General features: G+C 47.1%; 1 protein-coding gene across 1 annotated transcript; it reads right to left on the bottom strand.

The window, feature by feature from the left end:
• Positions 1–1,734: 1,734 nt before the first annotated feature.
• On the bottom strand, positions 1,735–13,418 carry LOC130128574 (class I histocompatibility antigen, F10 alpha chain-like). Its single transcript, XM_056298213.1, has 6 exons — positions 13,288–13,418; positions 10,618–10,884; positions 7,918–8,196; positions 4,913–5,230; positions 3,147–3,207; positions 1,735–1,761 (listed from the first exon to the last, which is right to left on the bottom strand). The coding sequence occupies exons 1-5, from the start codon at positions 13,334–13,336 to the stop codon at positions 3,152–3,154; spliced, it is 969 nt and encodes a 322-aa protein (XP_056154188.1). The 5' UTR covers positions 13,337–13,418; the 3' UTR covers positions 1,735–1,761; positions 3,147–3,151.
• Positions 13,419–14,012: the final 594 nt, after the last annotated feature.

Raw genomic sequence — 14,012 nt, 5'->3', positions numbered from 1 at the left:
AGCTGAGTAGGGCACTCCAGACGCCCCTCTCCCCAGCAACGCCCTCCAGCTCCTCCTGGGGGATCCCAAGGCGTTCCCAGGCCAGACTGGACATGTGGTCCCTCCAGCAGGTTCTGGGTCTACCCCGGGGTCTCCTCCCAGTTGGGCCGTGCCCGGTAAACCTCCAAAGGACCTGCACAACGTACAGTGGCCGAGTCCATAAGCTACAGCAGCGGCGTAATAAAGCTGAGTTACCCACATGGTCTATAATAAGGAGGGCTGCGTGGACGCTGCAGTGATGCGGTCTCTGTGGTCGAGCTTACTGCGTTATTACATTCCCGGGGCTCCTTCTTAGCCTAAACCCGCTGCCCATTCCGTGAGCGACCCTGGTCACACACAGCCCTGGACTTAATCACTGGTGTCCTGGACTCTGAAGGTAACACAGTGGTCCTTACTGTGCTTGATCCTTTTCCAAAGTCTGTGCATTACATTCCACTGCCTAAAATACCCACGGCTAAAGAAACTGCTCAGCTCCTTGTGCAACATGTTTTTAGGATACATGGCCTGCCTACCTCTGTGGTCTCTGACAGGGGACCTCAATTCACCTCTCGTTTTTAGAAAGCCTTCTGTACTCTCATAGGTGCTTCGGTCCAACTGTCAAGGTTGACTGTGTCAGGATGTCTCTCTGCTTTAATACACTCTCTGTCTCTCTTCTCTCAGGCGTCCACATTGTTCAGAGGATGAGTGGCTGTGAGTGGGACGATGAGACTGGAGACATTCATGGATATCTACAGTTTGGTTATGATGGAGAAGACTTCATCATACTGGACCTGAAGACAGAGTCATGGGTCGCTCTGACACCACAGGCTGTCATCACCAAACTGAAATGGGACCAAGACAAAGCTCTGTTAGCTTACTTGAACAGCTACTACACCCATGAGTGTGTTTGGCTGAAGAAGTATGTGCAGTATGGGAGCAACAGTCTCCAGAGAACAGGTAGAGTCACATGACTTGATGTGCTGTCATGGACACAACAGTGTTCCTTTGAAAAAATAGAACTAATTAGTGAAATCAGCTGGTTTAGTCCGTGGGTGGAGCAAATACATGGTTAGTGCTTCTACTTTCTGAAGCCGGGTTTTCCCCCTCTGCTCTCACCTTGTCTGTCCAAAAAGGAAAGCTCAGCATACCAGACAACTGGTTTATGGGTTTGAGAGGGAGGAAATCTTTGAGGAAACTCCATCCATTGCAAGTGAGTATTGTGCAGCAGGGCTTGACATTACCATTTTCAACATTCTGGGCCACCTCGGGCCAGCTAATTAAACTGTTCAGTGGCCCGCGGGGCCAGTAGGCAGGCAAGGAATACACCAATCCAAACCAGTAAAAGACACACATTGCCAGAGACAAATTTGCTTTAATGTCAAGACCTGTGCAGTGTTTATGAGTAATATGCAGTGTGTAACACACACAAATACCATCTGAGATTAAGACTCTGTGCCCTTGCCAAATAGGCACCCAGGAACAAAGTCGCTCACCACCTGGAGAAGGCTCACCACCTGGAGAAGGATCACCACCTGGAGAAGGATCACCACCTGGAGAAGACTCACCACCTGGAGAAGGATCACCACCTGGAGAAGGATCACCACCTGGAGAAGGCTCACCACCTGGAGAAGGCTCACCACCTGGAGAAGGATCACCACCTGGAGAAGGCTCACCACCTGGAGAAGGATCACCACCTGGAGTTATGCACTGAAGTCTGCTTGATTCCCCAACGTGTCCACAGACCTGCAAAAAGACAGAACCACAATTAAGACAGGAAATATGTCCACGTGTCAGTCTGAGTTACGGTGCTGATGCTGTTTTTATCTGAGTGAGTAAGAAGCGTGGTGGTATGTGACCACACCACATGTCAGAGCTCCATTCAAAATGAACAAGAGTCAGCAGAAACCCAGCAGAACACCTGGCTGAGCCTGAGTCCTCCTCATCCATGTTGTTCTGGCTGTTGGTAAAGCTCCTCTACCAGCTTGTTCTGTCACATCTGCTGGTTACACACAACCACTTCACCTCCTCTTCACACTCAACACCACCTGCCCTCTTCTTCCTCATTTGGCTGCTATGATGAAGATGGAAAACACCATGCACCCAAAGAAATTCCTACCCCCCCCTTTTCTCCACAACTGTATCCGGCCAATTACCCCACTCTTCTGAGCTGTCCTGGTCTCTGCTCCACCCCCTCCGCTGATCCGAGGAGGGCTGCAGACTACCACATGCCTCCTCCCATACATGTGGAGTCGCCAGCCGCTTCTTTTCACCTGACAGTGAGGAGTTTCACCAGGGGGACGTAGCACGTGGGAGGATCACACTATTACCCCCCAGTTACCCCTCCTCCCCGAACAGGCACCCCGACCGACAAGAGGAGGCGCTAGTGCAGCGACCAGGACACATACCCACATCCGGCTCCCCACCCGCAGACACGGACGATTGTGTCTGTAGGGATGCCCAACCAAGCAGAGGTAACACGGGGATTTGAACCGGCGATCCCTGTGTTGGTAGGCAGTGGAATAGACCGCTACACTACCCGGATGCCAGATCTTTGTGAATTAGCTGTTGTCTTCAATACACCAGCCACAGAAAATATCAAAAAAGACCATTTAGATTTAACACTTCAGGACTGTAACTTTAAGGGGCTCAGTCCCAAAACACTACATGTTCATTCTTTGAAGACCAACAAACAAAATGTAGAAACTCATTATTATAAAGTCATCATTTAAATATTCAAACATATCGATGACTTTTCCAGTAAACACAGGATAATTTTGTCCAACAAGGACATTATTATTGATAAAATACCATCATCTGTTTTAATTGTGTCTTCATTCACTAGATGAGGGCAGGTGTCAGTTTATAATACAAATGTTCATATTTCCTGGACAGACACACTTTAAAGCCTTCCATGTTCTGGGAAAACCAGCTTGGGTCAAAGGTCAGCTCTGCAGCTCCGAAAAGATTCAGGACGTTCAAAGTCAGTTGAGGACGTGGTGGTCAACAAACTGTTAACTTTAAGGACCGCCCTTACCAACCAACCATTTTACACACAGCCAGGTGATGGCGCTATAACACAACACAGCGCAGCAGGTCACATGTGGTAGATCCATGTACACCAGACTTACTTAGTTCAGTGTGAAGCATCGGGGTTCAGCTGCTGAGAGAGATCAGAGCCGCTGTCAGGAGCTGTGAGGTCAGAAACAGTCCGTTAACAAACTTCTCCTGAAGCGAGCTACTGGACCACAACATGTGAGGAAAAGCCACGATTTGACAACAACTGCAGAATTTGCCCTAGTTTTTGGATTGCCTATTTTCTCCTCAGCTGTAAAAAGTTGAAAGTGTAATAATGACATTTCTGCTTCAGTAAGGTGGTGTGAAAGTTTCACGACCTGGTCATGAAGTAAAAAACAACATCTACTTACAAGGTGGGGGGCGCTTGGCTGAAATTAAGACATAAAACAAATGATTAAGGGCGTCACAGAGGAAGACACCATATATTATACATTATCCCTGTTCTCCCTCCCCCCACTGAACCACATCTCCAGATGACCCTTGACCCAAGTGTTAGGTTGGTTATAATGTTGATGTATTTTAAGTTACTATGATCTTGACTGGAGGAAATCAGACAATACCTTCAGAACAATCTCTCTCTCTCTTTCCCTCTCTCTCTTTCCCTCTCTCTCTCTCTCTGTCTCTCTCTCTAGATCTCTCAGTGTGACGCTACATGTAAGACTCAGTGAGAGGCTGGATATGAGAGCCATCTAAACTTCTAGAATATCAGCTTGATGAAAAACAAATCAAACATTTGAACCATTTCATATGATTCCACAGCATCTGTTCTTCAAGTACCAAGCCACGCCAATGGCTGCGATGACGATGACAGCAACAAACACTCGAATGATGATGGGCATGATGGTGGCTGTTGATTAAAAAAATAGAAAAAATACATATGTGTGTGTTTGTGTATACAGAAATATATATCCTTGTGAGTCTTCGGCTGCGGTCACAGCAGCATTGGTGCATGTGATATTTCATGGTGAATTTGATTCATATCAATGAATTCATCACAATAAGTGAACTTGGATCTGGGTGCAAGGTGAGTTCGCCTCGATGACTTCACGTCGAGTTCAAATTTGGTGAACTTTGACACGTGAGTTTGCTCCATCGAGCAATAACAGTTCTGCTCTGACTGTTGTGAGCTCCGACGGAGCAGCCACTAGAGGCAGTAAAAAGAGGAAGCTCTCATTTAGCAGCGTATAACCATCTAACTTCACACTGCTGTGCTCTGCTAAAAAATAAACTGCTCCGCGACAAAACAGACATCGTGGTTTCCAGTCAGTCATGGAGCAGCAGCAGACAGTATAAACTAGGGTTCATTAATTTATTTGAGTTTTTGTGTCTATTCCACAAGGCAATTCGAAGGAATTTCCCTCTGCCAAGTTCTGGTGTGACCGCAGCCTAAGGCTCAAATGGATGAAGTGGCTGTAAATTGTTAGTCATGCTCCATTTTTCTTTATCGTTTTGTTGCTGGAGATTTTGAATCACTTAAAGCAATAAAACAATTCCAGCTTTCCCCCCTATGAGCAATGCAGCAATTCATCATTTCCTTCATTAAGACAAAGGTGAGTTTGCTCTTACACCAGTAATAGTCCATACCACAGTTTGATTGTAAGAGGCCTGAATTTTAGTGATCTTTTTTTTCTATTAATTTGGTGCAAACCAGAGTCTATATGGAGGGCTCACACCTGTCAAACACATCCAACCTTAGCAAGAACATCAAGAGGTCCAGACTGGCTGATGAGTGGCAGTGACAGAAGTCAGCCTTTGGCTAGTACCTACTTAGGCCGTTGTGGCTCTGTTCAGTGGCTCCAACAGAAACAAACGAACTAACCAGGATCTTTCCAGTTGGTCTTGATCTGTGATGGGTCCAGTTTGATGATGATGTCGTCCTTCATCCCAGAAAGCTGAACCACACAGTGGTACTTCTGCCACTCCTCAGACTTCATTGATGAAAGGTCAACGAGGAGTTGAATGCTCCTCTGGAAGGTTCCATCGTGGTTGGGGAGGAGCTCACCATGGACCACCTCCTCATGGACCTCCTCTTCCTCTCTCCTCCATAACATCACGATTATGTCAGGGTAGAAACCTGTAGCATGGCAGGTGACTGGAGAGGAGGGAGACCTCTGGAGCAGAGACACTGAGGGAGGGACTGGAGAGAGAGACAGAGAGACACACAGAGAGAGAGACAGACAGAGAGAGACAGAGAGAGAGAGATTGACAAAACCCCTTACTAAGCACTACAATATGTATGCAGACAAAAGGACATCAACTACATAAGTGAAAGTGAAAACACAAGCCAACAATACAGCCATGACTTTCCCTTTTACACTTAGAAAGAGAAGAGCAGGTCTTCATCATCTCCCACTGAGCACAATACTTCCTGCCTGCCAATTTAAAGCTGAAAGCCACCAGATTGTCTTCCATTTTGTGGTAGGGATGTAGTAGGGAGCCTTCAGCAGTCCTGTAAGAACATGCACAGGGTCCACACAGTCCACCGCCCGGGCCCGCTTCTTATGGCTCAGGCAGATGGCTAAATTGGCAGCAGCTAATATGAAGTTTATAAGAATCAAGAAGAACTCTTTATCTTCATTGTGCCAAGCACAATGAAACTGCAGGTGTGTCAACCTCAAAATGGTGCATACATAAAAGAGATAAATATAAAATATCAGCAATAAAAAGTACAGAGTCTAAACAATATAAGTGCAAAATATAAGCAGTACAAGGTATAAAATATAATACAGTTAACGATAAAACAAAGCTATGAGGTGCAAAATCATCCATCCATCCATCAGCAAAAATGCAGTAAAGGTGGGGTGGACAGATGTGAAGTGGCTTAAAGTGACATGTGAGTAAATATATGCAAATACTGCACGTGCCCAGTGGGGGCAGCATATCAGTCTCGTGGGACTGAGGAGAGGTCTGAGTTCATTAGTGCCGCAGCTTTTGGAAAGAAGCTGTTTTTCAGTCTCTTTGTGCAAGTGTGGATTGGTCTGAAGCAGCCGTCCGATGGCAGGAGCTGAGACAGATGGTGTCCAGGGTGTGTAATGTCTTTTGTGACGTTCTTCACCCTCCTCACACAGCGAGTGCTGTGAAGATGTTCTAGTGAAGGCAGCTCAGTGCCAACAATGTCCTGTGCTGTTTCCACCACACGCTGGAGGGCTGTTTCATCAGCTTTGCTGCGGCTGCTGCACCAGGCTGTCATGCAGCTTGGTAGGATGCTCTCGACTGAGCATCTGTAAAAGTTGACCAGCAGTTTTTGCGGGAGGCTGGCTCTCCTTAGCATCCTCAGAAAATAACGGAGTTGTTTTCCCTAATCACCACTGGTATCAGATTCATCTTCAGATTCACACTCCATGTCAGTCACATTACCATGGCAACCAGCAGGCTTCATCACCTGCTCCTCTGCCTCTTTGTCCAGTATGACCTGCAGCATCTCAGCCTCCTACACTGAACAACGCTCTGCATCTTTCTCCAACATCCCCATGTTGTCCTCCCTCTGCACCGTGCTGACCACAGCTTCAGCCTCCACCTCCCCTGCTAAACTATATGAAGACACAGAGCCACACGCCCCGGCGGCTCCAACCACAGAGCCACCAGCCTCACTCCGTACAGGAGGCGCAGCCTCGGTCAGCGTCCGCCGCCCCCCTCCCCATCCTCACCCACATCGGCCCGCTGCTCCCCTCCCCGCTGTCCCACACATCAGCTGCAGCGCACCCCGCTGTGTGCTGGCTATGGGGACAAGCAATCCCCTCCTGACCCACATCTCCACACTCACAACACTTCATCCCCCCGGAGCTAGCATACACCATATAAACCCCCTCCTCATGCTAAACACAGAAGGAGACATCCAGTGTTGGAGTGGGAGAGTCCAAATCCATGAACACGTGTCTCCACAGAGACTGAACCTGGTTCAGTTTGGCGTCCTTACAGCCCAGACTCACCGTCCAGAACCCCCTCACAGACCTCTTGAAGCGCTTCAGTTCTTGTGCCAGCACCTCGCTGGGAATAAAAGGAGGGCCTCTGGACACGGTGACCCGGGTGGAAGGCACCACCAGCAGGGAAACTAGTGTAAATTCATCACCTACAAACACGCCGTTTTCTATCTGCTAGTTGGGAAAACCTGTTCATTCATAAACACAACCAGCGCTTCATTCATGTGTGAGGCAAATGAGATGTTTCCATGCCCCACCTGTTCTCCTCCCACCAACACCACCTGCTCCACCCTGGTACTGGGCCAAGGCACAACCCCCACTGCCTGCCTCCCAGAGAGAGACGGTGTCTCAAAGGATGCCATGCCCGCCAAGAAGCACGGCTCACCGTCCACCAAACACACAACCACCGAACACACACCAAACCACAATAAGAACCACAACCACAAAACAATCACACAACAAACACACAACAAACACAGCAGCAACCAAAAAGAAGACAAATCGAGAAAACGTCACAAGACTCTCAGCCAAACTCCCCAAACTCCCAGCATGCACTCAGAGAGAGAGCGAGAGAGAGAGAGAGAGAGAGAGAGAGAGAGAGAGAGAGAGAGAGAGAGAGAGAGAGATCCAGGAATGGGGGGTAAAAGAAAGGGGGGTAGAGAGGTGCACTAAGTCAGAGAGAGATAAAGAATAAAGAACCAACACGCAGGTAAAAAGAAAGCTGGAATGAAGTAAAAATAAAACCTGCTCATTGTAAACAGAGTCACACAGCCATGCTGTTGTGTGTGCAGCGGGTGTGGACACACGAGTCCATGACCACTGTAATGTTGCTGCACATTAGAAACAGTAGAGACATATGAACACGGCTGTGTCCATGACAACACATCAGGTCATGTGACTCTACCTGTCCTCTGGAGACTGTTGCTCCCATACTGCAGATACTTCTTCAGCCAGTCAACACACACATGGGTGTAGTAGTTCTTCTTGTAAGCCAACAGAGCTTTGTCTTGATCCCATCTCAGTTTGGTGATGACAGCCTGTGGTGTCGGAGCGACCCATGTCTCTGTCTTCAGGTCCAGAGCGATGAAGTCTTCTCCATCATAACCATGCTGTTCATATCCATTAATGTCTCCAGTCTCATCGTCCCACTCACAGCCACTCATGAACTGAACAATGTGGACGCCTGAGAGAAGACAGACAGAGAGACAGAGAGACATAGAGATATAGAGACAGAGAGACAGAGAGAGAGAGAGACATAGAGACATAGAGACAGAGAGATATAGAGACAGAGAGACAGAGAGACATAGAGACAGAGAGAGTGTTAAAGCAGAGACACATCCTGACACAGTCAACCTTTAAGGTCCAAACCCTGTTCACCACAGAGACCCAGAGGGACCAGAACACAGTATCTCCACCTGTCCACTGTTACACCACCTCACACTAGTCTCATCTCAGCAAAGAGGAAGGAAAGGTTTACACACACACACACACACACACACACACACACACACACATACACGCACACATACGCACTCACTCACTCACACACACACACTCACACAGACACACAAACACTCACACACATATGCACACACATACACACACGCACACACACATACGCACATGCACACACACATACAAACACACACATACACACACACACGCAAACACTCACACACATATGCACACTCACACACACACACACATACATATATACACATACACACACACCATCCATCCATTATCCAAACTGCTTATCCTGCTCTCAGGGTGGCGGGAATGCTGGAGTCATTCCCAGCAGTCATTGCGCGGCAGGCGGGGAGACACCCTGTCCACGTGTGACTTCGAAGGACGGAGCCCTTCTGATCTCCTCCACCTTCTGCAGCAAAAGGGACTGACCCAAAGTATGTCCCAACTCCCCCTCCTCACTTGCCTGGTCTTAACCATCCCTGTGTCCACAGCTTGCGTGGACAGACATTCTCAGCACTGAAAAGGACAAAAGGCACACAAGAAGCAGCTGTGGACCGGCCCGTCCGTCAGCCTGGGCTTTAACCTCAGTTGAGAAAGAACTTCTTATGACTTGAAGTCAAAGGACAAAGTGTGTGAGCCAGCACCTGCACACTTTGTTACAAAGGATGGCAGGACGGACTTTGTGTTCGGGGGACCTTCATTGGGTGAGTACGCAGCTTTTTTCAATAATGGGCTGGTTTCCTCTGCTTTTATTCTACCTCCAAATTATGCAGCTTTTGCTGACGTCTGCTGTTCTAATGAGGCATGTGGACATTAGTTTTAGTGTGTTTGTAAACCACTGACCAGAGGGGTAGACTAGAAGCTGGATTATAAGGTTTTCCAGAATCCCCTTTGTGTATGGTGAAGCCGGTTAGGGCAAAGAAACCTTTAATATGCTGAACTTCCATGTGACAGGGCTCTGGACGTTGGTTTCATTGCTATGCTGGATTGTTTCAGCACCACATGTGGTCCTACTGAAGGCCCAGGGTGCAGGGCCACGGTTCACCACTGGGCCGCTCTATACGCCCCGTCTGAAGGAAGGTTTTCATCTGGACAAATATAACAGCAGGAACAGGTCGACCAGCACACACTTTAATGTTACAGCTGGTCAAGACAGGGGGGACAGTCATCTGTCCATCTTTAACACCCTCTATCTCTCTCTCTGCGTGGCTTGGTAAACATCGTATCACAAAGAACCACGCATATCAATAGCTCTGACAACGACTCCTAGAGGATAAATACTGAGTCTCATCACCAGCCAGTCAGACTAGCTTGGTCTAGTCAGAAAGGCATGAACTGAGGAAGCCTCTTGGATGAGAGGCGAAACGTCTTCACGGATGTATAACAAGTCCAGTTGCACTTGATTCAACTCCTTTGGACAGATAACGGGTCGTTTTCTATCATCCGAGGGAAAAGGTTTTTGGTTTCTCTCTTTCTAAATGGTAGTGGGGAAACGGGGATTCTGGTTTTCTCATTTCAAAACAAAACCCCGTTGGCCGCCAAGTCCACGGGGCCCGCGGGGACCTTAAGAAGGGTGGTTGCTAGGAACTGGGTGTGGATGTGAGGGCTGAACGTCTGTCCGGGTTTGACTGTAAATGTTGACAACAGACTTTGAAGACGCCGTCCTCACAGCTTTATCTGTGTCCTTTCTTACTGACGGAGCTGCACTGAACACAACACGTCAATAGTCTCTTGAAGCATCGCCACATTGAACCCCTGTATTCTGCCAATAAGCAGTACTGACACAGCCCATGGTCACAGGACAGACACAGACAACCTGACAACATGCCAGTGTTTTAAATGAAGACTTGAGATGAAGACTATGGAGGGAAGTCCCGAGTCTTCACTCATGTCTTTGCTGTTCATTTCTGATGACAGCTGAATATTCCTCAGGAAAGACTTTGATAAAACCATATTGAAATAAAGTCTTTTGTTACTGGACCCAGGAAGAAACCGGAACACTACCCAAAACACTACACCCTTAATGTGTGTGTGGGTGTGTGTGTGTGTGTGTGTGGGTGTTGGGGAGGAAGATGGAAGCTTTGTCTCTCTGAATAAAAACATTTGATTGGTGAGAAGTGAAACATAAACGTACCTCCAGTTTGGTTGAAGCGCTGCTCCGCAGTCTCAATGTTGGTTTTGTACCACTGCTGGCGACTCATCATATTTCCAGTCTCCGTCTCCCAGTACTGTGGGTCACCTGTTGTGACCTGGTCCATCCAGTCTTGTTTGGGTACTGCTCTCTGAGTGTTGCTGTCATAATGAACCATCTGAAGACCATCAACCATCCCAACAACCACAAACTCTGGGAAGTTTGGCACGTGGGAGGATCCAGTGTCGAAGTACTTCAGGGAGTGGATCACTGTCAGGAAAACACATCATGTGAGGATTTCAGCTGTTGGAATCACATCTTTTCTGTCATCATCACTGATTTTTGTGATGGGTTTTAGTCGTTTGTGTGTCTGTCTGTACTTTAAGGTCAAAGTCAGAAGGAAATATTTATCAGTGTAATTCATATAATCACTGTTGTTGTGTTTTATCGAGGACTCTGCCCTTCTTCTCTTTTGAGAGCTTATATTTAGAAAACAAACATCCCTAAATAGGGCCCGGTACTGTCCTCATGTCCTCATCATCCTACTTGTAAATCTGCTGTGATACAAGCACACCGACAGCCGACTAGACAAGTCCTGCGTGCCAGCCGTGTTTTCTGCTGCACTTCTGCTTCAGCAGCTAAAAGCGACACACAACTGTGTAACGAGACGAGCACAACCTGTTTAAAAAGGATCACAATAAATACCCGTTTGTACCAGAGGCAACGCCACACAACAACACAACCTTGTAGGGTTTTTCACTGCAGTTCAAAATAAATCATCAAATCAGTGTGTACCCATGACCCTGTAGTAAAAACCATGTAGTTAATTAATTCAGCAGCAGTTAATATAGCCTACGCTTCCAAACCCTGCACAGCGCCATCACCTGGTGAAACTCAACATGCACGCACAAAACATGTCAGAACACACGGCTGGCACGCCACACAGACGCAGTCAGCTGGGTTGTGTTCCTCATCTGGTGGAAAGCGTCCTTGGGTTCCTTGAAAGGCGTTACACAAAACTAAGTTGTTGTTGTTGTTGTTGGTTCAGGGAAACACAAGGTTGAGTGTGACAATGTCAGCAACAGCCCCATGTTGTGTATTTAGTGTGTTACAGTCAGACAGTGACGCACATCTGATGAAAACAAAACATGGTAGAAGTGTAAGGGCATCATTAAGTACTCATATCAGTACTCGCTACCCCAATGTAAGTACTTGTACTTGGTCTGAAGAAGTGTTATGGGTGCGTCCCTGTCCCTAAATATTCAACTAGAGGCCAAGAAAGAAAGAAAGAAAGAAAGAAAGAAAGAAAGAAAGAAAGAAAACCCTCCCATGAAGTAAACGCCAGGCTTTACTGAACACAGAGGAAGGTATTCAGAGGAAGGTGTGTGGCCTGCAGATTGTGGGTTGTGACACTTTTTAAACATGTTGTGTTGTGTCACTGTTTGTGTTTCGATGGTCGCCATCGGAACAGTTTGGAGTTGGAGAATTTGAGACGACAGTTAAACCATATCACCTGAATATGGAGCTGCCAGGGAGGAGGACAAGAGGAATACCAAAGAGGAGGCTTATGGGTGTGGCGAGGGAGGACATGCAGGTGGCGGGTGTGACAGAGGAAGATGCAGAGGACAGGAAGACATGGAAACTGGACGATCCGCTGTGGCGCCCCCTAACGGTGCAGCCCAGAGTAGCAGTAGTAGTTAAACTATATCACCGACTTCTTGTGATTATAACAATCCCCTTTTATTTCACAGCCTATCGCCTATAAGGTAATTCTCATGAAAAGCCTATATAACGTCATCTGTAAAGAAGACGGGCGTTTGGGTTCAGCTGCCAACAACGTGCCTACAGCGCCCCATACGGCTGGTATCGGTAAGGTAACAAGGAAAGTCATGAACTGGCAGAAACACAACGGGGTGGGATAATTGTTACTTGTCCTGTCTCCGTCTTCTGACTACCTTCGCCGGAAGTTACAGGGGAACCGAATTTATTTCGGATCCAGGGCCGAAGTTCGCTGGCGCTGTCCGTCACTGCCTGGTGCTAGCTAGCTAGCTAAACTCCGGAGTACAACCCCACACGGTTCAATAGTTCACTTCGACTGAAAATGGCGAGGACACCGTCTTCTCTCTTTGGAAACACATTTAATCCTTCTTCGCAGCTGCACAAAACGTTGACATAGGTCCAATATATCACAGTTCTTAGTGATAATATTTCCTGTCACTTGCGCGGAGCTCCCAATACCGTTCGCGCCACACAACAACAACTTCCTCATTCCCCCCTCCCTACCAACCAATCAGAGTCCGACCCCAGACCGTGCTCTTAAAGCGGTACACCCTTATTTACCAACATAATGTTAAAACAGTGGCTGGTGTTACTCCACACTGGTATGATCAGTACATGAATCACAAAGACACCGTTACTAAAGCATCTTCATCAACAACCTCCGACTAAAGGAGCATTCGTTCAAGAAGTCTTCAAGAAAGGCAAATGTGAATATCGGAAATTAAGGAATAGACCATAAACCATAATAAACTAGAGGAGGACTCAGCATTTATGTTCTCCGAGGATCGAGGCGAATAGTACTTTAGCCTGTGATAGCAGCCGAGCATGCGCAGTGACTAACTCCGTCTCCACACGAAAACTCGTTTAACGGTCAGAATTTAAGAATATACACACCTGAAGATGCTAAAGGACAAAAGATGAACAGCAAAATAACCAATTTCATCTTGTTTCTTGTACCAAGTGGATTTGTTAAAACCAAATAAAAGAAGAGACGACGGACGCTTCTCTCCTCGACGTTGATCCTCCAAGCGGCCCAACAAGACTACGGACCTTTTCAGCGGGAGGGCGTCACGAATCACCTTTTAACCAATAGAAATTCAGGAAAGGCTGAGAGACTTCCGTTGCTAGGCAGAGTTGAGTTCACCAGGTTACGAATTGAAAGTGAAACGGACTTGCAACGCTGAACAGACGGACAGAGAAGAAAACAACCCCACCGACCTTTCCTCCACATTCACACATCGTTCAGCAATGAACACGAAATGGTAGAAAAGGTGTGGAACACAAAACGGCCCACAACGCACCCACTTTTCAGCCCTGCCAAGCAGACGTGTGTCTGCTACCACAGTGTGTGTGCGTGTGCGTGTGTGTGTGTGTGTGTGTGTGTGTTGCTGTGACGTTTCATTTTTATATGGTTGGAGCAAAGCTCTCAAGTTTGCCGAATTCTTATGCGTGAGATTTGTTGACGGACGGACAGACAGGGCGGTCACAAACGAAGAATACAACTATTTATTTGTTTGTTTGTTTTATTAACAACAAACGAAGAATACAATTATTATTATTTTTCATTTTTTATTAACATTTACGACACAAACAGACAATAAAAACAGTCCGTACATTCA

The sequence above is a fragment of the Lampris incognitus genome, chromosome 18 (genome assembly GCF_029633865.1).
Source record: "Lampris incognitus isolate fLamInc1 chromosome 18, fLamInc1.hap2, whole genome shotgun sequence".
Taxonomy (NCBI): Eukaryota; Metazoa; Chordata; class Actinopteri; order Lampriformes; family Lampridae; genus Lampris; species Lampris incognitus.
The sequence above is the reverse complement of the archived record's forward strand: the minus strand, read 5'-3'. Positions and strand labels throughout refer to the sequence as shown.